This window comes from Monodon monoceros, unplaced genomic scaffold (assembly GCF_005190385.1).
Source record: "Monodon monoceros isolate NGI ecotype Baffin Bay Population unplaced genomic scaffold, NGI_Narwhal_1 Super_Scaffold_20, whole genome shotgun sequence".
Lineage (NCBI taxonomy): Eukaryota > Metazoa > Chordata > Mammalia > Artiodactyla > Monodontidae > Monodon > Monodon monoceros.
Genome location: NW_021703777.1, coordinates 99,412,339 through 99,438,977, shown reverse-complemented (window position 1 = coordinate 99,438,977; position 26,639 = coordinate 99,412,339). Strand labels below are relative to the sequence as shown.

The 26,639-nt window shown below is 56.5% G+C and overlaps 1 protein-coding gene across 1 annotated transcript in view; it reads right to left on the bottom strand.

The window, feature by feature from the left end:
* WDR1 (WD repeat domain 1) overlaps positions 1-23,904 on the bottom strand; it is a 40,290-nt gene extending 16,386 nt beyond the window's left edge. Inside the window, exons 1-5 of the mRNA XM_029234959.1 lie at positions 23,695-23,904; positions 23,107-23,228; positions 12,978-13,068; positions 8,309-8,456; positions 6,936-7,116 (exon numbers count right to left, since the gene is read on the bottom strand). Coding sequence (XP_029090792.1) covers positions 6,936-7,116; positions 8,309-8,456; positions 12,978-13,068; positions 23,107-23,228; positions 23,695-23,710 — 558 coding nt within the window. The 5' untranslated portion in view covers positions 23,711-23,904. The remainder of the gene's footprint in view (positions 1-6,935; positions 7,117-8,308; positions 8,457-12,977; positions 13,069-23,106; positions 23,229-23,694) is intronic.
* Positions 23,905-26,639: the final 2,735 nt, after the last annotated feature.

The following is a 26,639-nucleotide window of genomic DNA, read 5'->3' as shown; positions in this document are numbered from 1 at the left end:
TAGGCTTATGAGGCCGGGACCGTGAGGCCTCATCCCCGAGTCCTCAGGGCCTGGCCCAGGCCCGGCACACGGCAGGTGCTCAGCGGGCATTTGCTGAACAAACTGAGGTTTTCAAGAAATTAAACAGTGGTGATGACCTTTGTGGGAACAAGAGTCTGAGTGACTGAGGGGATGTGACCTCCAGGGGCGGCTCTGTTGCCTGAGTAAGTAAATGAACTCATTCTTCCCTCAGTCAAGAAGGGTCTGCATCAGAGAATGATCCTCTGAAAACCCCACCAGCCACCCATGCAAAGCCTGGCTGCTCTCCCACCCCACCTGCAAGCACGCAAGCAGCGTTAGCTATCAACTCTCCTGAAGGCACGTGGGGTAAACTGCCCCTGCAGCCACGGACGCCCAACCTGCAGGAAAAGCAATTCAACTCAAAGTGTATCACCTGCACCCACCAAGGTAAACCACCAACAATTTTAAAACAGGAGCTGCTAGGGTGGTAGGAACTGCATGTGTTTGACTGTGTAACGTTATGGGTTGACTTGTGTCCTGAAAAGGTAGGTTGACATCCCAGTACCCGTCAATGTGACCTTATTGGAAACAGGGTCTTTATAGGTGTACTCAAGGTGAGATGAGGGCCTTAGCGTGAACCCTGATCCAACACCACTGGTGTCCCTATGGGAAGAGGGAGATTTGGACTCGGTGCAGGCACAGGGAGACCACGTGAAGATGGAGGCAGAGCCTGGGTTATCCCCTCACAGCCAAGGCCTGTTTTGCCTTCTTGGTTTCTCGGGTACATCTATCCTGCTTCCATGGCCGAGCTTTCCTGCTCTAAGGTTTGTGTTCTGAGCTGGAGGATGGCCATTTCCCAGGAGGCGCACAATGCAACAAAAGCAATGATCTTTCCAAACTGGGATCTCTCAGGCCCTCTGACTGTTCTTCCCCCATGACTGTCACTCACCCATCATCCACCTCGAGGAGCCCTGGGGAGCCTCGAGGGGCCCTGGGGAGCCTCGGGCACTCTTCCTTCTACAGGAGACAGCCCCAGCCTGGAGAGGCTGGGTTCTGAGAGCCCAGGTCTATGGTTTCTCGTCCAGAGCTCTCTACGCGAGCAAGCTGGCCCCGAGCCCTGGCCAGGAGGCAGGCAGACCGGGCAGGGAGCCAGCTGCACAGCCAGGGCCCGGGGCCCTCTGTCCCTCGGGTGGTTCAGAGCCCGTGGTGGGAGGGCTGCTGAGACAAAGCCCCCAGGTCTCTCCCAATCCCCCCAGGACCACTCTGTGGGAAGGGGAGGATGGACAGGCAGACACAGCTCCTCCTGGAGGAGGTCAAAGGCAAAGCTCTTAAGTGACAAAACCTCCCACACAACTGCCCAAACGTCTGGTCCTCTTGTCCTGACCTCTACTGGCTGACCCGGCCCTGCTGCTCCGGGGGAGGAGGCTGGAGCCGGCTCCCTGGGACGGACGGAGCCCCGGCCAGACCCCCCGAGAACCGAGGTGCCGAGAGCTCCCCTGGGTGGAGCAGACCACAGGGCTGAAGGGGGGCTGCGGTGGGCGGCGTGAGGAACACGCCGTGAACCAGAGGGACCCTCGGCTACACTGCAGTTCTAACTCGTCAAACTCCAGGCACAGTGGTTCCCTGAGAGAACAGGACCGCCCCCCCCCCCCCCAGCTCAGGGTGCCACAGCGGGGCAGCACAGACACCAGGCCAGAGCCACCCTGCTTACGCCACTGCCCCCGCTCCCCTGACCACCTGCCCCCCTCTGCGCCCCTGGTGCTACAGGGGACGTCACGCTTGTGGACGTGTCTGTCGTCTGTCTCCCTGCCAGGGGTAGGGTGCCCTTCCCCAGGCCCAGAACAACACGGGCTCCCGGGGTTCAGACTGGACAGGGAAGACGCCCACCCTGGGGACCAGGCGCTGTGGCTTTAGAAAGTTCTCCCTGTCAGGTTTTCTTGCAACTTGAGCCAAGAGGCCAAATGAGCAGGAGACTGATGTCTGCTCCTGAAATAGCCCCTTTAAAGGGAGGAACAGTGAACAGCCCATTAACCAAAAAAATGAGGGCTAAAAATAGCCCGGTCCACAGGGAGGGGAGGCCGGAGGACCAGGAAGGAACGGGCTTGGGGAAATATCATGGGGGGGCGGTTCAGACGAGTGGGCTGGGCTCCTGGCCCCCGTCCCTGCTAACCGTCCTGGAGGGGCAGCACCACTCCACGCGGCCACCTCCGGGGGTGGGGCTGTCCCGCCCGGCCTTAGTCACAACCAAGTGGAGCTCTGGCTGGAACCTCCCCACCGTAATCACCCCCCAACCCTGTTATCACCTGTCCCCCCATCATTACCTCCCTCACCCTGTCATTACCCCTCCCCCTCAGCACTGAGAAACCTGAGATGGGAGCAATTAGCAATCATTAGGTAATGCACCCAAGTCCACGTCACTGACAGGGACGCAGCACCACCGGGCGCCACGGCGTGACCAGCCCATCAGCTCAGGTGTCCCTGGGAGCCCTCCCGGCTCCACCAGCCTCAGCTGTGCCCTGCAGCAGGACTCCTACCCTCATGCTGAAATGCCCTGTGCCCACCTGCCGCGCTCCCTCGTCACAGGCTTGTAGAGGGACAAGCAGTTCAGATGCCCGTCCCCACCACCCCGCTGCCTTACCGAGAGCAGCATGTGCCTCCACGGTCCGCACTCCAAAAGTGGGTGTACACCCTGACCTGGAACGCTGCCTCGCCCTCCTTCAGGCCACCGCACCCTCCTAAACGGGGCTCCCTGTTCTCTCTGCGAGGTCCTCCCTTAAAGTGCCTGGAAGGGCAGCACCGCATCCCTCGTCCTGCCTTTCCCATCACCCAGCACAGATCTGCCTGCCCAGTTACCACTTTCCCCTGGAGAAAGAGAACCTGATGAAGGGATGAAAGGCTCCTCCTAATCCTCTATGGGCCACTGACCATCCACGGAGCTTCGCCGGGTCACTCCCTGCCATCGGCTCAGGAGTTCACCGGGAAGGAGACCGACCCTGCTGACCTCCCGGCACAACCACCACAGACGCACACACAGCTTTTTGAAAAGCCGGCACAGGGGCCATGTATGTGTGTGTGTGTGTGTGTGTGCGCGTGCGGGTGTGTTGGGGCCAGTGCAAGGCGGGCACCTGATACACACTTCAACTCAAACTTCCGATTTCTGCCCTGTTGTAAGGACACAGGGAACAGGAAGAAAACAACCAGAAAACCTTGCATTTTAGAGCTCAAATTTTACTTGTCTAGGAAGGTGATACCTGTAATAACAGCAGAGACAGAGATTCCTAGAAGGAAGTGTAACTCCCCGTTAGGTAACGTGTGAGACACACAGGTGACAGGTTGTGCAGCCCACCCGCGCGGAGGAGGGAAGGCCAGGCGTCCCCTTCGCCGCCAGGTGCGGTTGGGTGACCTGCTCTCAGAGGCTTGGGCAGATGCGGCAGGTAGCTTCCAGTCCAGATCACACGGTCACAGACTGACAAGCAGGCCCAGGGCAAATAAGAGTCCTGACACTTGTTGCTCTGAGCAATCATTTCATCAGACACACGCTATCCCACGTACTGTGGACATAGCCCTCAGAGCCGCCCCCTCCAGGAGTGTCTGCGGTCACCTGGGCAGCCAACCTGCTCACCTGACAGAGGAAGACGCAGAGGCTGGAGAGGCACAGAAACTCGCCCAAGGCCACAGCGGGCCAGGTGCACAGACACACGGGTGAGCTAGAGACGCTTAGTGGGGCCTGTTACTACACATCCAGACGTGTCTATCACAGGAATGCACTCAGCAGGAAGAAGGCTCCACGGGAGAGGCAAGGTCCACCTGCCCACTTCTTTTCAGACCACCCTTAGGGCCTCAAAGGGGAACCTAAACCCCTGCGCACAGGACACCAGAGGTGGACACCGTGCTGTCCATGGCCTCTGTCCCACAGCCGGTCCCCTGTGACCCTGGAGTCACTGCCCTAGGTGGACTGGGGCTAATTCTAGGGGAAAGCGTCTTCCACCTGGTGTTCCTACAGCCTCTCAGCCCGTTTCAGGTTCAAGGTAAACAAGGACAGAGGACCAGGCGGGAACCAGGGTAGTCCGGCTAAAGTTGGGCCATGAATCAGCTTCGTCTTCACTCTTACTCTGCCACCATGAGAAGCCGGTTTAAGCTAACGAACTCATGAACAAGAAGGAAAAGCAACTGGACCCCTGCACTCAGGCCAGCAGGGAGGACGGGTGGCCTGACTTGCTCCACACGGCCGCCCCACGTGTCTGCAACACTGCTTTCCTTCCATGCGGGGCTGAGCCTCCTTGGAGTTGTTCTGGCCTGTACTGAAATTCGGAACACCACTTATTCCTTTTTGAGGCAGCAATTTGAACTCGACCCCTCTGTGCTCCTAACATAATCACCCCTTACCCCATGGTCCTGAACAAGGTCAAGAGGAAGGTGGCAGGAGCTGGAACGGGACGGAAGGGCAGCCCTGCATGCTACAGCTTTACTCTGCGGCCGTGAGGGCCTAGGGTGGTTACATGGAAAAGTCACAGGCTGATCTCAAGTTGTCAGCGTCTTACAAGGCTTTTCAGGTGGGTGTGGGGGACCCGAGTGTCCTCCTGTCCTTCCTGCTTGAGGCCAAATGAGCCTGTTAGTCCTTTCCAGCAGAAAGAAACCCAACAATTCCTGACGGACACTGAGACGTCCACCAGCATCTCTCCTGTTGTCCCCACAGCTCTGTGGGGCCACTGGAGGAGGGTCATCTTCACCCCGTTTCCCGGGGGCCCAGAGGCACGGCCAGCTGGAGGGCCGCAGAGCCACCACCTGCAGCACTGGGCTGCCACCCCATGTCCCCCATTCTTGGTCCACAGCCCCTTCTGATCTCTCACTAGGTCCTTACGCAGGAAGACCTGGGGACAAGCTGTGTGCCCACCCTGGAGACAAGTGCCTGCCAGGGCCACAGGGTGAGGGCAGCGCTCTCAAGTTAGAAAGGAAGGGCTTCCCCGGTGGTGCAGTGGTTGAGAGTCCGCCTGCCGATGCAGGGGACGCGGGTTCGTGCCCCGGTCCGGGAAGATCCCACATGCCGCAGAGTGGCTGGGTCCGTGAGCCATGGCCGCTAAGCCTGCGCGTCCGGAGCCTGTGCTCCGCAACGGGAGAGGGCACAACAGTGAGAGGCCCGCGTACGGCAAAAAAAAAAAAAATCTATGAAAGAAAGGAAAACGGAAAGAGGAAGAACCTTTGGACACGTCCCCAAGTGAGCACACGGGAAAGCCCGGCAGGGTGGTGAGGGGCACAGATTCGGGACAACTCTGGACTCGAATCCTGGCTCCAGTCACCCGCCACCAAACCGCTCCGTGCAGGGTTTAACCCACATCTGCAAGGAAGAAATGAATCCTTCTGGGGGGGTGGGGACAGGGAAAGGAGCCCCGCCCATCCACAGCCCAGATTATGGCCACGTGAAGCCAAACAGAACACGTGTGGCGGGCGTGGGGAGCAGGGCTACTTCACGGGTACGAGCTGGGACGGCCTCTCGCTGCCAAGGAAACCTCCCCTCCCACCTCCCCTGGGCGCCGAGCAGGAAGCCCAAGTACTTGACTCAGCCTCACTCACCGGTGTCCCAGGGTACTTTACCCCACTAAAAACACATCGACCTTGAACCATGGCCTCCAACATAGTGCCACCACCTCCCCATGAGCAGCAGCCCTGGAGTCAGCCTCTGGGAGATGCGGGGTGTCGGGAGGGACTCCAGGCTGCCCGCCCTGCAGGGCGCAGAAGCCAGCCAGGCCCCACTCGGTGGCCCCGGGATGAATCCAACCCCATTTTACTACAAACAGGTAACCTGGAGAGCCCCTCTGCAACTGAGCTGAGATCTACCTGTGTCTGGACATGCTGCCCACGGCCCGAGTCTTGTCCCCAGGGACCACCCCTGGGGACCCACCGAGGACCATCACCGCATTCCCAGCCACGCCCTGCCTGCTCTTTGGGCTTCACTGCACTGTCATCAAAGTTAACAGGACTCCTCAGCCAGCCAGTAACATTCGAGACACGTCCCCAGACCTCGGCCAACCCCAGCCCAGCCGCCTCCAGAGGAAAAGAGCTGGCCGTAAAGCACCGCGCATCCTCCGCGCTGCGGCTCAGCGCGGTCACTTCCACCTCCACCCCTGGTGCTGGCTGCCTTTCAAGTGTTTTCACAAGACAAACTGGGAGGGCAGGTTCAGAACCATGGCTGCCATGACACTGGCCTGAGGGCCATCCCCTGCCAGGTGCCCTTCCTCTGTGCTCCAGCCTCAGACCCCAGGTCAGGAAACAAGCATCATGGGCCGCTCTGGGCCTGCGGGCCCTATGCACAGATCAAATCCATGGTTAAAATGCTCTCATGTCCATGTCTCTACGCCCATCTTGCAGATGGGAAAGGTGAGGCTTCGAGGGTTCAGACACTTGCCTCAGTCAGGGAGCACGTACAGAGCTGGGACTGAGGCCCCGAGCCATTTATACCCAAAACCTGTGTCACTCCACTGGGGCGTTTAGAGCACATACCCACAGGCAAAGCACCTAACTCTGTTCACCCTGTGTCACTTTACAGGTGTGACCCTGCCCATATCATCTCTCCCGGGGAGGTGCAGGAGGGAACAAAACCAGACATCCCTGGAAGCCCACCTCCTCTGCCACTCTGGTGGCTCAGTGGATCTCAAGCTGGTGCAACTAGAGGGCAGGCTGCCGCTGGGCCTGGGCTCCCCTTTCTAACAAGGCACCTCCGGGCCAGGATGCTCGCCTGGTCTCACAGCATCAGAGTTGTGCTTACCCCCACCCAGAAATACACCCATCATCCCAGGGCGACCCCCGCCCCACCCTGGCATTAATCCTGGGCGCCCGTGACCTTCTGCCATCAGCTTCTAACAGGTCTAGACTCCACTGGCTTCACATACAAACCATAAAGTTCACCGGAAAACCACCCTCCGGAGAAGCCCACTCACGCCAATTGTGAACTTGAACTTGAATGGTGGCCCCTCAAAGAATGCAGCGCAGTTGTCGTCGCTGCCGGTCACCAGGCGGTATGGCCGGCTCTGCTTGATGTCCACGCTGTTGATGACTTTGTTGTGTCCCGTGATCTCGCCCACAGAAGAGCCGCTGTCCCACAGGAAGACGGCTCCGAACCTTTACCCAGGAGGGGAGTCACAGGAGAGAAAAGTCAGTCCTGGGAAGGTCACCACGGGCAGTTGTGTCCCCAGCAGTCAGAGGGCAGTGGCGCTGGCAGGGCAGCCCTGCTCACAACTGTGCTTCATACACGCTCCCCAAAAGAGCCAACACTGACGGCACCCAGGATTTGTCTGAAGGATCGGAGAACAAGCAGAAGCAGTCCCAAGTGCCTCTGGGAAGGGACTGCACGTCTGTGTCTTATGGCCCAGACCCAAGGAGCCTCCCACATGAAGGTGCCTTAAAAGCACCTGCCAGGGAACAGCTCGAGGCTTCATCACTTTCAGTAAGGGGTGGGGGGCGGGGGAGTGGATGGCGGGGGTTGGGGTTGGGCTGGGGACCAGGAAACACTTTGGTTACCATCCCCTGCTAGAACGGAGATGCTGCCTTGCTGTCAGCCAGCAGTCTACAGTCAACGAAAATGTATTGTTTGGGTTACCATTTGTGACCAACAGGAATGACCTGAAGAAAAGCTATGGAAGAATGAACACCTATCAGAACACACATTACGAGGAGCCTCTAGGAAAGGGAAACAGATATGTGTCTGACAAGTACAAGTGATTGAGGGCGGCAGAGGTGCCGGGGAGGGAACCCTGACTGCACTCGGAATAAGACACCTGGGTTGCAGTACTGACCCTGCTGGTCACTGGCTCCGTGAGGGCAGCTGCCCCCCGGGGCCGCCCACCCAGCGTCCTGTCGCCCCCTCCTCCCTCCTCAGTAAGGTGGCCATGGGGTGTGCCCAACTAGGGAACACATCCGGCCTCACTCTTGGCAGGTGTGGTCGTGGCGTTGCTGCTGGGAGGGACTCCGATAACACTTTTAGGAGCTGCATCGCTTTCACCTGCTCCCTTTCCTGCTTCCTGCTGCCTGGATCGTGGGCAGGACAGCTGGGGTTCTGGGAGGTGAAGGGCCAAGGACATCAGATCAGAGAAGGTGCCTGGGCCCAGAGACAAACCCTGGGAGTTCCCCGTGGTTACGTGTGGTTTTCCCTCGTGTGTTGCCGAAGTCCACCCTGAAGGAAGCCCAGCACCCACAGGGCTCAACACACACCAGTCCAAGCTGCACCGACGTCAACGCACCCCTCCCACCGGGGGCGTGCGGGAAAGAAAGCAAAGCAAGGGATACAGGCAGGAGGGGTCGAGGCCAGACTCACTTCTCCCTTCCTTCCCCGACCACTGCGATCCTCTTACTGTCTTCCGTCCAAGCAATGTCCTTGATCTTCCCAGCGAAAGGCTGATACTCATACTTCAAGAGGTGCTCCTTCTGCGTGGTATCCCAGACCCTCAGCTTCCCAGATACATCTGCGGACACAACAGGGCGGCGAGAGCCACGTTCACCACTGTGCCGGGGCCACGTGGGCACAAGGCATGGCCACCCAGCACCACCCAGGGTTTTGGAGCTGGCCGGGCGTAGCTGGGAGAAGGCGTGTGTGTTCATCAGATAAACAACACCCAGCCACCATCAATCAGAGCCTGCTGCCTCCGTGAGGACCAACAGGGGGTCTCTGCATTTCTCCAGGCATCACAGGGATCTCAAGCCCCGCATGGGTGTCAGGAAGCCCAGGGACGCACGGTGGCAACCCCTCCTCCTCCCCGCCGCCCAGGAAGCAGCTTGGGATATGACTGTATTCCTTTCCTTGGAGGGTTACCTAACTGGCATACGGGCCCCGGGACACTCAGGAGCTAAAGATCCTCATTTGTAAAACATGACAGTACTAGTGACACTGCATCTCCCGTGCAGGGGCTGCAGTCACCAGTACAAACGAGGGTACTGCTGTGCGTGCAGCTGGGCAGCCTGGGGCATGCTGGGTCCCGCACGGGGGCCCCACCTGGGTCTGCAGGCCCCATTCCCCTCCCAGCTCCTTCCCCGCCTTGGGCAATCGGCAGCCCCTACTCGGTAGAGCAAGGCACCATCCCACCACTCATGGCTGAGCCATGAGTGAGACCCTCTTGTGAGACAAGCAGGTGGCTGCTGGAAGGAGTCTCGCTACAGGCAGAACTTGACGCCAGGCCTGTTCTCACCGCAGCATTTGCAGCAGATCGGTGATAAAGTAACACCCCCTTCTCTCCCCACCACCATCCCAGCACCAACCCCGACACACCCCCTTCCCAACTGAGCACTGACTTCCCAAATAAGGAGGAAAAGTGGAGCATTTTAAACCAACTCTTGAGGCTAAGACCTCAGCCCCGCGTAGGTCTGGGCCAATTCCCCCCAGCATGTAAGCTCGAGTTGTATCCAGGACCCCTGGCCACTTTAGCACTGAACGCAAGGTCTACAGACTGTTCCAGTGGGAACAGCTTTCAACTTCTGTTTGGGTCCAGTCGAGGGTGGGCGTCGGCTGCAGACATGGCCCCTGCCCCACACGGCTCTGTAGGCCTAAAACACCACCTACAACTGCATCCACAAGAGGGGGGATAACATGCCACCAGAGGGCTGCTGTGACGATAAAATGAGTCAACACGTATAAAGCCTTAGACTAGCCCCCAGGACACCGCAGACACTTGTAACGAGTTAGAGTTAGTTCTGACTGTCAGTGAATTAACTAAGGCTCTGCAGAAGCCACTGGAGACCCCTCCCCGTGGGCAAACACGTGGGGCTCATGTCCGCCGTGGCACAGATGAGACGCTAGCCTCCCTGTGAACAGCACTAATGAGGGGGTCCCGGGGGCCCTGGTCTCTGGATGAGGTCCAGCCAGACTGCCTGGCACGCTGCCCGAGGCGAGCTCCAAGGCTGACCCGAGCCAGTTAAGTCCCTTGGCTGAACAAATGGGCCAACGGGGAAAGAAAAGGAAGGAGCAGAGGCCGGAGTCAGAAAAGGAGCACTGTGTGTACAGGAAGGAAACACACACTCACGCGTGTGCTCACATTCACGCACACGCCGGGCTGTGTGGTCCCCGTGCTCAGGTCAGCCCAGGGCGCTACATGGAGTCATGGAAAACACAGTGTCTGTAGGCACAAGGCCGAGCCTGTTCCCCTCCCCACCCCTAGACAGCAGGGAGCCGCTCTCCACCCCTTGAACTCAACGGGCAACCCGCTTGTACCTCCCTCAGCCCAGCCCGCCTCCAGGCCAGGCATCCTAGTCATTCTCCCACTGTCTCCCTGCCCAGACCATCAGCCTCTTCTGATGGGCCCAACTCATGCATTTGATTCTTTTCAGAAGCAGCTGGGGCTGGAAACAGACAGTGGGGCTTGGAGACCAGGCACTCAGGCCCCATCCGATGAGGGCGGCCCTGACAAGGTGCACCTGGGTACCAGGCCCTGTGCCAGGTGCTGGGGGCGCAGCACAGACCAGGCATCTGCTGGCAGACACACACACACACACACACACACACGTCCACGCACTTACAGGACTACGGAGAAAAGCACCGCAGTGCAAGGGGACAGACGGTGACAGCGGGGAAGGGGCTCCTTCCCTCCAACAAGGCCTCCTTGCACCACTGGGAACAGGTCTCCTCCCGGACAATAAGCTGCATCTGGTAATGGCCGTTCGTGGTGAGCCTGCCCCCCACCCCGCCTTGGTGTGGAACACACACCAGCATTGCTGGGGCAGCAGCGGCGGGGGCGGCCTCTGCTCACACCTGCTCTGGCTCTGCGGCCTGGTCTCTCCTCCCACGTGCCTCACCTGAGCAACCTTCACATCCTTCTCAGGGCACGGAGAACCCTATCCACGAGAGCCTCTACCCCGCAGCCTGGGAAGATCCCCTAGAAAGGGAAATCGGGCCCTGGAATGGCTCTGCCCTGAGAACATCACACAGGACCCAGGGTTCCCCAGGGCACAGACTGCCGTCTCATTCAGAGCTGGGGGTCCAGCCCCTGGCATGGGCTCCTCCCACGGGCCTTCCAGAAGGTCCGATCATCTTGCAGAACATGGACCAGCCAGACTTACAGGGATCTAAAGACTCGCAGATCTGAGGTTGGAAACCGGTCTGGGAGTGACTGCAGGGTTCCCGAGGTACGGGGACCCCTGCCCTCAGGGACCCCAGCCCCACCCCAGGCACACCGGGTGCCAGGTAACCCACTTAGCCAGAGGGCACAGCACCTCATCTCCAAACCCTACACACCACACTATTTTTATGTTTAGCCCAGAGCCCTAATCTCTGCAGTAAATGTTTTGTAGTCTTTGTTCCATTCAAAGGGCCAGCTCGCTAGAAACATAAAATACACCGCCCACGCCTGCCTGCAGCCCAACCTCCCTCACTTCCCCCACCAAGTCAGGGCGCTTGTACGAGAGGAAAACGTCAGATGGAGCCTTTACTTCTGTGGACTGTCCTTTGCAACGGTCTCTGCACCAGCATTTGAAGACCGTGATTCCTGTCTGGTTAAACTACCTGCCTGGGGACCGGAGGGCAGGCCTGCGCTCGTGAGTGATTCAGCAGCCGGGCCACAGCTCAAAGAGCAGCCAGGGAAGCTGTGCCAAGCACACTTCTCTCCTGAGAAGACACGGTTTTAGAAGGCACCAGGCCCAAATCACGGTTCTTTAAATGAAGGGGAGTTCTGCTGGCAGGCAGGGGTGGGGAGGGCGGGGAAATCACAGGGCTAGAGTAAATCGTAGGATGTAAATTAGAGCAAGTTTTACAGATGGAGTCAGAGTAGGTCTAAACATAAAAATCATTAAGTGACCACTTTGTGCCAGCTCCTGGCCGAACCCTTCACACACAACCCCGGGCGGCCAGCATTAGCCGTCAACCAGCACGCCTGTCACCCTGGTGCGTCCGGGCATTCAGTGACAGACACCACAGTCCCCTGTGGTGCCCACCAGTGCCAGGGCTGCCCCAGGCATTGTACATGCATTGCTGCACCGGGTCCTCCCCAAACCGATCTGGTAGGAACTAACAGTCCCAGTTTACAGAAGAGGAAATTAAGGCCCACGAAGGTAAGTTATTTAGGGAAGGCTGCACAGCTAGGAGGCGCGGCCCCTTCCGGGACAGGTCTGCATTGCCTGCCATGCAAGGAGTGAGGGCACTGTAGACAACCGGCCAGAGGGGTGTATGATCCCGGCCCTCCCCGACCGGCCGTTAGCTCTTTCAGCAATTTGCTCATTTCTGTCACTCTCCAGGGAGGCTGACGAGGCCCACATCAGCTCATCCACCTGGCTCTTCATGGGGCCTGAGACCAGGCTGGACACAGGCAAGACAGCCAACATCTGCTGAGTGTATGAATGAACGAATGAACGAATGAACGAATGGGAGGCTCGTGGTAAGCCACGCTAACTTGTGTGCCTCCCTTTCTCATCTGTAAATAGTAAAAGACCAGCCTCGAGGAATCGGGTGAATAGAGCATCCTACAATGTGATGAGCTCATGTCCCTCCTCTTGCCCAGCCTCCCACTGAGCCACACAAAAGCCTGGCTGGATGGAGCCAAGGCCCTGACCACCAATGGAACAAGTGCTTGCCTGAGGCTGGCGGTGTGCTTGGTACAGGGAACGGAACAGCAAAAGGTGACATGAGACAAAGCTACAAGTCAGAAACACACACACACACAAAATGGGCTCCGATACATCACGGTACAGCTGCCCGCACAGGCCTCCAGCCAACCTCACGTGAGCATCTCCACTGACCTCCGAGTTGGAACCAGCTGGAACACGGACAGCTAGAGTTCTGGAAAGGGGCTTTTGCTGGCTTACCCTTTCCTTGTCAGCCCCAAATGAAACTCATCATGTTCGCCCCACCTGCCATCCCCATCCTGGAGGGTCTTCCCTCTTCCTCCCTGCCTCTTCCACCCCCCACCCTCCCAAGCCAGGCGCCCAGCTTGGCCCCAGGACTGGGGGGAGGGGGGCGGCACACCACACGGACCAAGGAGCCATGCGTGAGGACAGACAGGTACCTCCAGAGGCGATGTAGAATCCGCTGGGCGCGTACTTGGCCACCACCACCTGGTGGGCGTGCTCCGTGTAGATGTCAGCAATGGCCGGGTTCTGCAGGGAGGAGACCAGAATGAACACAGGGAACCAAGAAGCAGGCAAACTGCTTTCCACTCTCTGGATTAATGGATTTGGGTGGGAAAATAACACACACACACACACAAATACTGAAGTCAAAACCTCCATAAAAAAAATCCCAGAAGTATACTTACCTGCCTGGGTGATAGAATTCTAGGTAGTTTTAACTCTTTTATAAAATTCGAGGTGATTTTCTTGCCTTTGTCTGCTTTTCCTTCCTTGCCAGAGTACAAGCAAATATGTACTTGTGAAATATATACAGGAAATACAAGTTTCATTAGAAACTTAGAAAAAATTAGAAAAAAACCTATGACTCTTATTTTCTCCCACTCTGGGGAGCTGCCGGCTGCTGCTGCCTTCTCTGAGTCCAGTTCCCCCAAAGCGGGTCTCCCCTGTTCAGAACCAACTCTATCACAGGCTGCCAGGCAGTGTCTGACCCGAACCAGAGCCTCTGGCCTGGAGGTGCGGCAACAGAGGGGGGCAGGCAGCCAGGAGCCTCTCCTCGTCCAAATCCCTTGTTTGGGAAACTGCCTTTTGTGGCACAAATCCAAGGCTGGCTGGACTCTGCAGCAAGAACAGGGCCAGCGTCTGGGACCAGGAGCACCTCTGCTACCCAGCAGTAAGGTTTCAACGTAGAATTTACTCTAAGTAGATCACGGCACTCCCTCCACCCCTGCACACACAACCAACGGTTCTCAGCAAACCTGGAGCATGTGCTGTGAGATGCTCTCCATCTGTCTCCACAGCTGAGCCTTCTCCCAGGAAAGAAGAAAGACGCAGCCATCTAACCCCTGATACCCGTTGACAGCTTTCCGCGAGCCAAGTGCCCGTGGAAAAGAGGCAGCTTCCCACAGGCTGTGGACACATCGGGTCCCAGGGAGGCTGCTGCAGGCACACCTAACCTGACCCCCAACTGACCCCAACTCTACGACCACCCCGTTGTCTCCCCCCTCACCCCCTCCTTATGCCCCTCGACAAGGTCAGAGGCCTGGACTCTTCTCAGCCTCCCGGCCACTGGATCCCGCCCCCCATCCCACCAGAGTAAGCCCGGAGAAGCGCCCCCTAAGATCTAGCCCCGGCAACCACACTCCTGCCTTTCCTGTAAGCCCCCTGTCTCCGTAAATGCCATGCCCTCGCCAGCAACACCTCTCCCTGCCTGCTAACACCCACTTATCAGGCCTAACTGAGGAGAAATCTGCACGAAGCCTCCTGTGCTTCTCTCTCCTGTGCTTGCAAAGCAGTTCACACGTCCCTAAGGCAGTTATGACATACCAGTCCCTGGCCTTCTTGCCCCTCTCCTCCAACTTTTCTTTGACCTGCTTCATGTGCATTTATCTCTTTAGCCATCACAGCAGTTGGCAAATAACAGATGCTCAATAAGTGTTTTTTTGGGGGAAAAAGGTTTACATGGTCCTTCTCCCCCTAGGACTTAACACTCAGCATCATATGATACAGCATGTATGTGGTTCATAAATTAATCCATTGCAGAATAAACATTTGTCTAATGAAATTAGAAATGTATCAGGCATCCAAAGATATTCTGAATGGCAAACAGGCACATGAAAAAGCGCTCAATGTCGTTAGCCTTCTGGGAAATGCAAATCAGAACTACAATGAGAAACCATGACATGCTCACTGGAGTCAATAAATTAAGACTGATGTCACCAATTTGGCAAGGATGGGTGGGGTACAGTCTGGAATGCTTATATATTGCTGGTGGGAATGCAAAATGATACAGCCAGAAAATAGTCCAGCGTGTTATCTATGAAGATTCACTTATACAAAAACGCAGCGACCGCACTCCTAGGTATTTGTCCAAGAGAAAAGCGCATGTCCACAAGAAGACACACATGGTTGAAGGTTCGTGACAGCCCCCAAGTGGAAACAACCCGAACATCCACCCACAGGTGCCTGGAGAAGCAAACCGCACTGTTCATCCAGCGGAACACGACTCGGCCAACAGAGAGCAACAAACTGCTAAATACCCTCAACCACAGGAAGGAGCCTCGAAAGCCTACGCTAAGTGACAAAGCCGGACGCAAAAGAGAACACACTGCGTGGTTCCTTTCTGATCAAAGTCTAGGAAAGGTAAGCCCACAGTGACAGAAAGCAGGTCGGGGCTGCCAGGGTCTGGGGGGAGGGTGGAGAGGCCGACAGAGTACAAGGGGCAAGAGGGCACTTTTGGGAGTCACTGGAACGTTCTGTACCATGATCATGGCGGTAGTGATGGGACAGTATCAGTTTGTCAAAACTCACGTTGTGCACTTAAAACGGATGGATTTTATTGTACCTAAATTACGCCTCAATAAAATGATGACCCCCAGGATCCATTAAACGTCCGTCTAACCCAACCTGTCCCTGCCCAGGTTAGTCCTTTGTACCCGAACATTCTAACGGAGACAACCTCCCTCACAGAGAAGCTGGCAAAAGCGGTCTGTGGCCAGGCCGCCACAAGGGCTCTTGTTCAGTTGTCCATTTCGAGGCTGACCGAGGACTCTCACACCCACATGTGGGCACTACGGATGGGAAAGCCATCCCCCCGAGGGCAATGCCCATGCTGGATGTACAGCCTGGCATTGCCCTTAGAGGGTGAGTGGGTGGCTGGTGGAAGATGAGTAAGCAGCTGCTCTGGGAGGAAGTTCTGCCCCTAAAAGTCCTGCCCCTAAATGGTCAGGGTGAGTGAAACCCCAGGGTCATCCCAAGCAGGCTCGGCCTCCTAGCAGGCTCTGGGCTGGATGAGACAGCACCTCATCCGTATTCCCAATACAACTGGGGGCAAGTTCTCCAGGCTGAACATAAAGAACATAATACATCCGACCAGCAGCAACCCCTCCCTGCTGCTCCGCACACAGGGAGGCCAGCTACTTGAGCCAAAGATGATGCCTCCCTGTGCCCAACGTGTCCACTGCAGGTCAGGCTCATCACAGACCAGCAGGGTCAGGACTCAGACACTCAGGGTGGGCAGCAGTTCTTCCCCTACCCCTCCATGGTCTCCAGGGAGAACAGGATTTGGGGTGTGCAGTTTATCTGGGGAAGCACTCGGGAACGGGGAATGAGACAGGAAGGGAAGGAAGCCAACTCCAGGAGCCGCGGGAAGACCTTCAGAGCGGGGCTGGGTTTTCTGCCCTGCCAGAGGGTGCAAGGCTGGCGTGCCCCTCCCCTGGGACTTCCTTCCTGCCGTGCCCCCATCAGGGGACAAGGGACTTCAGGCAGAAACCAGGAGGAAGCCCTGGCATTTGAGGCCCGTGGGTCCCTAGCAGATATGGGCAGAGGCAGGCAGAGCCCGTGAAAACCTCCTGTCATCTCACCGAGACCCCAGGCTCACCTCAGCCTTGCCCCTCACCCTCTACCCTGGGACTGTCCCTGCCCTGCTCCCCACCTGTGACCCCCCCACCCCGCAGGCGTGCCCCAGCCCTGTCCCATCTTCTGCAACAGCTCTCAACCCCACCTTGTCTTTCTGCCCCAGCCAGACTCCATCCAGTTCTTCCTGCCCCTCCTGGAACCGGGACAATATCCTGACAATGTCGTTCGAACTGACCCTTCTGCCTTCCATTGATCCGCCAGGCTCTAAGTCCCAACTCTGATCGCATCATTGCAGAGGGCTGGTTCAGGGCCCAGCAGTGCAGGTGCCTTGGAGGAGGAGCCCCCGCCCAGCAGCAAGCTAAGCAATCTCCCCCCACACCTTTCCACAACACAGGGGGGAAGTCAGTAAAAGAGCCCCTCAAGGCTCTCTCACGTTCCTTTGTCCTGAGGCTCAGGTGCTGAGGTCAGAGGTCACCACCACACTTTACAGGTAAGGTTAAGGGGTGGCTCCGGCCACAGCACATGGCGGCTTGCCACGGCACACCTGGCCCCCTGTGAACCCAATGGACATGTCACGGATCGGGAAGGCCGCCCAACCACTGAAGCTGCGGCACACAGCACTGCGGAGGCCTCCAGAGAAGGACCTGGGCCTCCTCCAGACCAGGCAAAGTGAGCACGACCTTCAGGAGGATTAAGTTTCCAGAGCACTGGCTTTCTAAGCACACAGCCAGTTCCTAAAAGCAGGCGCTGGTGGTGGGACCTGTGCAGCAAACACAACTTGCAGGGCCCTCTGCTCACTGGCGACGAGGGCTCAACTCGAATGACTACAGAGCGACCCGGCTGCCAGGCAGCTCCACAAACCTCTGCGCTTCCAGACCTGCAGGTCCGAATCCAGAGGCTCAGCCTGACCACAGTGCCTCAGAAGGTGGTGAGAACACACCAAGCATTGTACATTCACTCCTCCAAAGAACTCCCCGCACCTGCACCTCCTCTGGGCTGGCCCAGGGTCCAGCAGTGAACCAGTGACTTCATACACAGTGCGATCAGCCTGCCCTGCTCAACCTTCAAGGCTCCCTCTCACCCAGAGGAACGCAGCCATACGTCTGGACCTACGGTCCAAAGTCCGTTTCCCATTCCGCCCTCTCCCTCCTCTATCAGATCGCTAGCTGTGACTCTTCCCTTTATCTGCCTCAGTCTGGAATATCTTCCCTACTTCCCGGTCCCAGATAACCTTCTCCTAATTATCTTTTAACCTCAAGCAAAGGTTACCTCCTCCAAGAAGCCTTCTCTGATGCTCCAAGCTGGAAATATCTCTCCCAGCCCAGAAAGCTCACACTACCTTCCCTAACCTCCCTCCCCACTGCCCTTAGTACTTTCTTCCTTGGACTGCATGTCATTCTTATATCCACAAAGCTTCCCACAGAGGGCAGGGCCCAGGTCTGATTCACCACTTCTTCAACCTCCATGCACTTGTACTCCCTGTCTAGACTCCCCCCATCTCTGCTGTCTCAATGCCCTTCCTGGAGAACTCTTACTCACCCTCCAAAACCCAACTCAAAAGTGCCCTTTCTCCAGAAGCCTTCCCTGCGGCTCTGTGGCACAGCTGGTCCTTCCCTCTTGCTCCCAAAGCACTCAGAACACACTTCTTTTAAAGCGCTAACCTGGTGCATTAGAATGTTACCTACTGGGGTTCTTCAATCACCCCTGCTGACACTTTAGGCTGCAGGACAGCCCTGTGCATGGTGGGATGTTTGGCAACACCCTGGCCTCTACCCACTAGATACCAGTAGCACAAAAATGTCTTCAGACATTGCCAAGCATCCCTTAGCAGGGTGGAAGCGGGGGCGAAACCGCTTCACTGAGAACCACTGACTTAATCCTGGGCACTGTGGCTGCGGTCAGGGCTCGGCAAGATGGAATGTGTGTGGGCAACACCAAGACCGAGGATCGGATGAACCAGCTGATGATGCCTTAATCTTTGAGCAGCTTCCTAACCGGTCTCCCTCCCGCCTCACATCTTAGATACAGAACCAGTTCTCTACCCCACTGCTTATCTGCTGAAACTTTTCAAGGTTCTGGTGGCCTCCGGTCAGGGCCGGGCTGTCTCAGAGCCACCCGGCCCACAGCACCAGAGCCCCGCACCCTCTCCTGCCTGCCTGTCGCTCCCCCCAACCCCAGTACTCCAGCCACAAAACTCCACAACCTCTGCGGGTCCCTCTCGCCACCCCCTCTCCACTGACTGGTCCCTTCCCGGGCCCCCAGCTGCTCAGAAGTCCTCACGGCACGTCTCCTCCTCTCAGCATCAGTCCCGTCTGAGTGTCGGTTTCCCTGGGAGACTGCAAGCTCCGTGAGGACAGGCTTTTGCTGGGGTGTCTCCAGAACTAGGCAGGGGCTTCACTACAAAGCAGGTGCTTATAAATACTTGTAACAGGATTAACTCGGGCTCAAGTAAAGGAGGTGGAGGGGGAAGGGTGGAGGAGAGAGAAATGGAAGTGCCCACCCGGAGCCAGCTGACACGTGGGGGGCCGCACCACGACTGGCAATGGGCGGGGGAGGGGGTGACACTGATGTCACATCCAAAGCACCTGAGGGCCACTGGCCTGGGAGCCAGTGAGGCACGTCCCCACCACTCGGGCTCCACTCGGCTCCGGGGCCTTCTCGGTGCCCGTTTCCTCAGTGCTCTCCTTGCCCTGGATCCCACACGTGTGCTGCCTGCTGGCTTTCTGTCCAGGCGGTAATCAAACACGCCACTTCCTCCTGTCACCCGGGGGCCCGTTTCACTCCCACCCGAGGAAGCGAGCTCCGCGCAGGCGGGTCTTCTGTGTCTGCGCTCCCCGCGGGGCGGTGGCCATCCCGGGCACGTGGCAGGGACTCGGAGGCACGTGCAATGGGACAGAAGGGACAAGGTCAGTCCTTCTCCCCCACCTGAAGGGGACGCACAAGGGGCCCTTCTGCACATGACTGGCAGCAGATCATTAACTCAGCACTCGAGTTCAACACCTCCCAACCTGGTCTATACTCTGTTCAACGAGATGAGTCCACTGATCCTGTGACTGGAAGCAGAGCAACGTCAAACTGCTACAAACACTGCGCTCCCTGGAGTTTAACTTTATATAAATCATTTTTTCCAAATATATATATACACACACACACATGTGTATGTATACACGTGTGTGTGTGTGTGTGTGTGTGTGTGTGTATAAAATATATATATTAGTTCTGGAATTTAGGGACTGGGTATTTAAAAAAGCAAGCCCCAAACTTGCCCTTGTAGCAAATCTGCTGGCTGCTTCTGGCAGTGGAGGGGCCTCTGCCGGGAGGCTCACTTGCCAAAGCTGTTTTACAGGGAAGTGATCCTGGGTGGTTCAGAATATGAACAGGCTCCTTCATAGCCACTGGGAGGAACCTTCCCAGACTACATCTAGGTGATGCAGGCCTAGAGTTAAGAATGTATCAGGTTCCCTCCTTCTGGAATACTCCTTTCTGAACGGCCACATCACTGCATGCTTTTAACTGTGGAGAATTTCCTCTCCAAGGTGTGGCAATCAGATGTGTTGAAAGAAAATAGATAAGAAACACTCTTTTCTACCAGCTTAAGAAGTGCCGTTATGCTGGGTTCACAAAACAACTTTCAAGGAAATAAAGTGAATGACAGCCGTGGCTCCAAGTGGAAGGTCAGCAAGGGTCTGATACCTGCCTGGTGTTAATAAAGGTGGATGCCACACAATTTAGGTCCAGCAGCCTGAACCAGGCTAAGCCTTTCTTACTTCCATGCAGTAAAACCTTTAGTGGCTGCCTATTATCTCCACGACACAGCCTGGCTTTCAAGGCCTTTCAATCAATAAATGACTTACTGAGCACCCACTACATGCCAGGTACTGTGCTAGGGCAGGACATAGCAGGTTAGGGTGGCTGCTCGCTGGCTGGCTCCCAATGCACCATTAGCACCAAAGGGCAGAGAAGGCCAGGATGGGAGCGCTATTTAGGAGGGGCCCCTGCCACATGGCAGCATCTAAACAGAAACATAAAGCAAGACAGGGAGCGAGCCATGCAGCTATCTGAAGAAAGAATATCCAAAGGGCACAGCAATGCCCGTGTCCTGAGACCCATATGGAGCGTGCTCCAGGGAGAGCACAGAAGCCGGGATGCCTGGAGCCCACGGGAGAAGGTGAGCAGTGAGGTGAGATCAAAGGTGCAAGGCTGGACAGCAAGGCCCTATCAGCCTCGGTGGGTCGGGGAGAGCAAAGGAGCAACTTGATCTCATATTTTAATATAACTGGCCCAGCCGTGGTGCTGAGAGCAGACTAGAGGAGGGCCAGGGTGGAAGACCAGTTTGGCCTTTTGTTTTTGCAATCCAAGCGAGAGAGCATGGTAGCTTGGATGAGTAGTTCTGTCAGATTCTTAAGTCTTTGAATGTAGAGTCAATAGGATTCACTGAAGAACTAAATACGGCATTGAAGGGGGAACTAAAGAGAAGTCCAAGGTTGGGGCCTGACCAGCTGGGGAGTGGCATCGCTGTTCTGGGGACAGACACATGGGAAACCCAAATATGGTTTGGGCACATTAAGTATGAGCTGCCAATCAGACATCTGTTGGACATACCACGATCTGGTCCCCTCCTCCCTTTCATGTCTCTTCTCTACTCTGAGCCTGTATTCCAACCAGATCACCTTCCTTCCTATTTCCGGAATGTTCATTAGATTCATGTCTTTTTCCCAGGGGTACTCTGCCCTAATTAAAAATGTACCCACCTTTACTCAAGTACCAGTGGCCCACCCCCATTGAACAAAAGCCTAAATGCCTGATGTATGTCCAGAACAGAGAGGAAGGAACACATCAGCATCCCAGTGCTGGCCCTGTAGAAACTTACAAATAGATGGGAAAGGAAAGCAGATACGCCCTCAAAACAGAATGGTAAACTCTGGAGTACTGATAAGAATAGAAAGCTCAGAAGAACAAGCAGAATGGGTTCCACAAGTCAGGGAATGCCTCCTGCAAAGAGGGTGCTTGTCTGTGGCTATAAACAGCTTCTCCACTGGAAGCAGCTCCCTTTACTGGCTACCTTCACCTCGCGGAGCCTGACCCCAGTTCTGAGCAATGGGTCTACTGCAGGCGGGGCAGGGTATAAAGGAGATGCTGAAGGTTAAGAACCTTTCATGGTACCAGACACACAGTAGGTCTTCAGGTGAGGTCTCCCATCTGGAAGTGAGTGTAGCCTGCCACGATGTGTGTGTGACTTGTTAGGGACAAACCCAAGCATTCATTCCACAGTACTGTATCCCTACGAATGCTTTCGCCCATTTTATTTGACAAACTACAAGTGAGTATCTATCTACTAAGGGCCATCTCAACTTTTATTTTCTCAGTATCTCAGGACCTCTCTGGAGACCTCCAGATCTTTATGATCTAAGTCCTTGGTGATGTTTCCCCCAGTTCTGAGCAAGGCGGGATACACTTTCTAGGAATCCGTATCTAGAAGAGGAGTGTTAGCACCTTCAAGGCACATTCACACCCACCCACCCCCCTTCAGCGAGATGCTCAGCCATCCTGGGCAAGGGAGAACTGCCAAATGGAGCTCTGTCTCCCAGCAGACTGCTTGGCTTGACCAGAGAGATGGGGGCAGAGCCAGAAGTACCTCATTCCACACGGGGGCCTCTCCTCTCACAGACAAGGAAACCAAGGCCCACAGAGCCCCTTCATTCTCTCAGCCAGCCCTGAGGTTCCTGAGAACACGGGCATCTCAGAAGCGACAGTTCCAACCCCCCAAGGGTAATCATGCACAACACATGTGAATTTAAGGTGACATCCCTTGGGGGCATCGCCAATCAAAATCACCCACCTACAAACTGTGCACAAGGCCCCACCCCAAGCTCAAGAGAAACCCCCCCATACACCCCCAAATGGTCATGTTGGTACCTCTGGCTTCCATACCCCACCCCACCACTCAGCTGAGGCAGGCAGAAGAAAGATTTCTGCGTGCCGTCCCAGCAGCCGGGAGACTGACCGGCAGACTGGGTCATTTCAATGATTACAGAGCAGTAATGGAAAATCTCCAGGATTTCCCAAGGAGTGGGCTCTAGAAAAATTCTCAGCCTGGGTACAGGATGCCCATGCAGGTGATTCATGGGAAAACACTGGTTCCCGATTTTGCACTGGGGCTCAGATTTGTAGGTGGAAGATCAGGCTGAAATGCAGAGGCCTGGCTGTGAGTCCGGGCTCTGCCACACTGGGGGGACCCTGGATGTGAAATGATTACACACGAGTGCCATTTAACCAGTGCTGGGTGTCTGCCAGGCATGCTGGGCTGGAGGGATGTAGCGTCTCACTCAGGGGGCCCAGGCAGACGGGGGAAGTGGAGGGGAGCCTCATCTCATCACCTCCATTTTACAGATGAGAAAACTGGGACTCAGCGAGGCCAAGTCACCAACCACCCCAAGGTCAAGGTCCCACCCCTCGAACCCAGAGCCCTTCTTCTCTTGAACTGAACTAATCTGAGCCTCAGCTTCCCCACGAAGAAAGAGAATTGGGCCTGTATAAATTTGAAGGTGTCTTCCTGGGCTTCCTAGGTGTCTTCCCAAGGCTGAGGGGGCGTGGCGTCCTCTCCCCAGGCCGCTGAGCAGCCGGTGAGGTGGTGGAAGGGGAAGAATTCACCCAGGAGCTGCGCTCAGGGAAGGAACTAGCGCCTGGTGGGGTAAGCAGATAGGTACTCACGTCGATGTTCCTTAGGATGACGCACTTTCCATTGGTGTAAAGAAAATTGTTGCCCCTGGGGTCGCCGCCGATGATTTTGGAGACACCCCTCTCCACCTGGGGGAGGCTGGCGAACACCTTCTCTGCAGAGACACAAACGCAGCAGGGCACATGAGGGGCAGCCCCTGCCTCGGCCCCCCGCCGGGTTGAGGACAGAGCGCAGGAGAGGGGAGGGGAGGGGGAAAAGGAGAGGGGCCCTGGGCCGGTCTCAGCCGGTCACCTGTTGCCTCCACCCGGAGGGGCGGTCGCCACTTTGAAGAAGCGCAGGGGACGGCGCGACTTCCTGGTCCGCGCTCTCCACCACGCCCTTCAGGGATGCGGGGGCTCTGCGGGGCTCCGACCGCATCGCCAACTTTGGGGCGTCCCCCTGGCCGGGGATCACCGCGCGGTGCCCCCGAGGGCGGCGGGTCGCTCACCGGCTTGCGCCCGCACCCCTCCCCCGCGCCCCGGGGACCCCTCCGGGCCGCCAGCTCCTCGCGCCCCGCCGATGGCCGAGGGGGCCAGGCAGGGCCAGAGCCCATCCTGGGGGCACCGGGCCGCGGCACTTACTGATCTCGTATGGCATCCTTGCCCACTTGTTACCGCGCAGCGCTCGCCGAGAGCCTCCGGGGCCGCGCGCGCCGAGAATCAGACGGGGCCGAGGCCGAGCCGGGGACAGGGGCCGAAAGGCGGTGCCGGGCGTGCGGTGCGCGGAGGGGGCGGTCCGAGGCCGGGTCTCCGAGGCCGGCTCGCGCCCTGCCCTGCGCGCTGCCGCTGAGGACGCGCCGAACCCGGAAGCGCGGCCCCGCGCGCGGCTCGCCCCCAGCTTTGACCATATATAGTCAAGCGCTCAGCTCGGAGGCTGCGGCCCCGGCGAGCCTGCGCGGACCTGGCCGCGCCCCTCCCCCCGCGCGGGCCCCGCCCCCCAGCCAACCCGCCCCGGAAGTGACGTCACTCGAGGCCCTGTGAAAGGGCGGGGCCAGCCGCGCTGGGCGTCAGAATGCTCTTGGGAGCTGGTGGGCGAGGTTTGTGAGGGTGGGGGTCGCTGGGGAAGGGTGGGCGGAAGGTTGGGATACTCGAGGTTGCTTCTTGCTGAAGTTTTGCGGCCGCTGAAAGCAGCGGAGCGCTCCGGGGAAGCCTTTTTCCTGCCGGTGTTTGCGTAGCGGGCGTTCCCGAGCCGCCAGCCTTCCGGCCGGGTGGGCGCCTGCTGTTTGCAGAAGCTGTGAGGCGCCAGCTTGGGATTTGTAAACATAGGAGAGTGCTTTTTCTTGCTTTCTTTTTAAAGCGAGACTAACTGGGAGTCGCCCTTCCTCGAAAAAAGCAGCTGGCAGGAGGAACTTTAGAGATGTATCTTGCAGGGACGGGCTCTCTCAATACTTCCTTTTAGAAAGCTAGGAAGCCATAGAGCAAAGGAGATGTACGTTCGAAGAAAAAACTAGAGCTCATTTTCTAATGAAAGCAGAAGGGAAAGGGAGCGTCCACTTGTAAGATCGAGGCAGCGGCTCGTTGCGAGGGGAGAAGCAAGGGTTCTGAGGTGTTATTAATACTTTGAACCTCACCTTTCAGCAGGGGCTGGGGGCTGTCTTTCCATCGGAATTGGGGGGGGAGGAGGGTAAATGTGAGAATATGCTAAAGGGCCTGAAGCCCAAACTAGAAAACCTCGGGGTGATCCTTGACTTTATCTAATCCACTGGGAAATCCTGTTCGCTCTACTTTCAAACCATCCAGGTTCATTTTTTGCGTCCTCCACTTAATAGGCCTGCAGAGCCCTGAAGTCTTACTTGGGTTAACTCAGGTGTTTCCTATCTGGTCTCTTGGCTTTTGCTCCCCGACCTTCACCTTAGTCTGCTCTCCCGACTGCAGCCTGTTGGTTTCAAAATTGAGGATAAAATATGTTCCTCAGTTTAAAACTTGTAGGTGCTTGGAATCTCAAAATTCAAGCCTAAGGGATTAACATGGCCTACTGGGCCCTGTGTGATGCGTTCCATGAGACTCCATCGTACTCTCCTTCGCCTTCAGCTCTGCTCCCCCTTGCTTGCTTTCTGCAGCACCCCAGCTTCCTTGGTACCCTAGGAATGCCCCAGGCTTGCCCTTGCACCTGCGGGGTCTCCCCCACCTCTGTTCGCTACCTGGAATTACTCTGAAAAGTACTTAAATGCTCTGCTCGCGTCATTTTTTTTTTTCAGTGAAAGTCCCCTACCCTGACCACCTTATTTTGAACTGCAGCCTTCCAGCCCTTGCAAGTGCATTCCTGATTCTCTGTTCCCTATTCTTGTCGGGAGTGTGTCCCTGGCACAGGGTAGATGGGAAGGTAGTTTTGTGAATTGAAGGATCCTAGAAATGTTGTGTCTTTGTACATAAGGGTGAGATTTCTAAAGCAGAAATGAGAAACAAGTGTTCTACAGGTGGGAGCTGTAATTAATTATTCTGAGAAACCAGGATTTAATTATTACCCTTATTGGGACTGGGTTAAGAGCAGGTGTGGTAACTTAAGTTCATCCCTAGGGCATCTATGTAATGCAAGGACTGACTTGAAAGTAAAACTCAGGCCTCAGCCTCAAGCCCTTATGCATGTAGGTAAAGCCTCATTGGACTTGGTGAAAATGAGACTATAAAGCAAACTTACTTAGAATTAAGTTCCAAACCCCTGCAGGATACTAGGCTCTATGGCTCTTTTAGCTTACAAGTAAATTAGGTTGGTCTGGGGGCTTGAGAAAAGTTTGGGTGCGGTGGGGATGCTGGCCTTTATAAAACATAAGTCGCAGACAGTGTGACTTGTGACTTGGCAGGGAGTTGCCGCAGTTGGAAGGAAGAGGGATGCAGGGTGCTCTTCTCTGGGGTGATCCCGGTCTGGTTGTTTCAGCTGTAAGGGCTCTGATACTTGAGCTGTGGCTAGCTGTGTTTCCAGCTCTCCTCGGTTTCTCCTACTCACCCACGCCTTTAATACAACCACCTAACAATGTGACCTTGGCCTCCAGTGGGGACCCTGAAATGACTGTACTCTGGTGACTCACTGCTGTGTTAGTCCAGCCACTTTTGAGACCCTCACTTCTGAAACTGCCTTCTGGCACGTCGGGAATGTCCCAGAGAAGCCGCCTAGGACCAAACCAAAGCGAATGAGACTGGACTCCTTTGGGGGGGGTCCCTTCCTGCAGTGACCAGTGACCCCATCTCTAGCTGCACTGGTCAGAAACCTCATCCACCCATTCTCACCCGCACATTCAATCCTTCACCAAATCTGATCTAGCCTGGCTCTCAAGCTGCTCTTTCACCGAGTCTTTCAGCCCTGCCACTGGCACAGCGCCTGCCTTGGGGCTACTGCACCTGTTTCCGGGCCTTCCCTGACACCCCAGTTTAAGGCCAGAGTCCATTCAACTGAATTCTTAAACTGTATGTAAGCAGCATTTAACATTTGTTGCTGTGCCTGCTGGATTAATCCAGCTTGCTTACCCCTGCCTCCGCTGTAAACATCATGAGAACGGGGACCATGTTTTTCCAATACTGAGTGAAGGGTC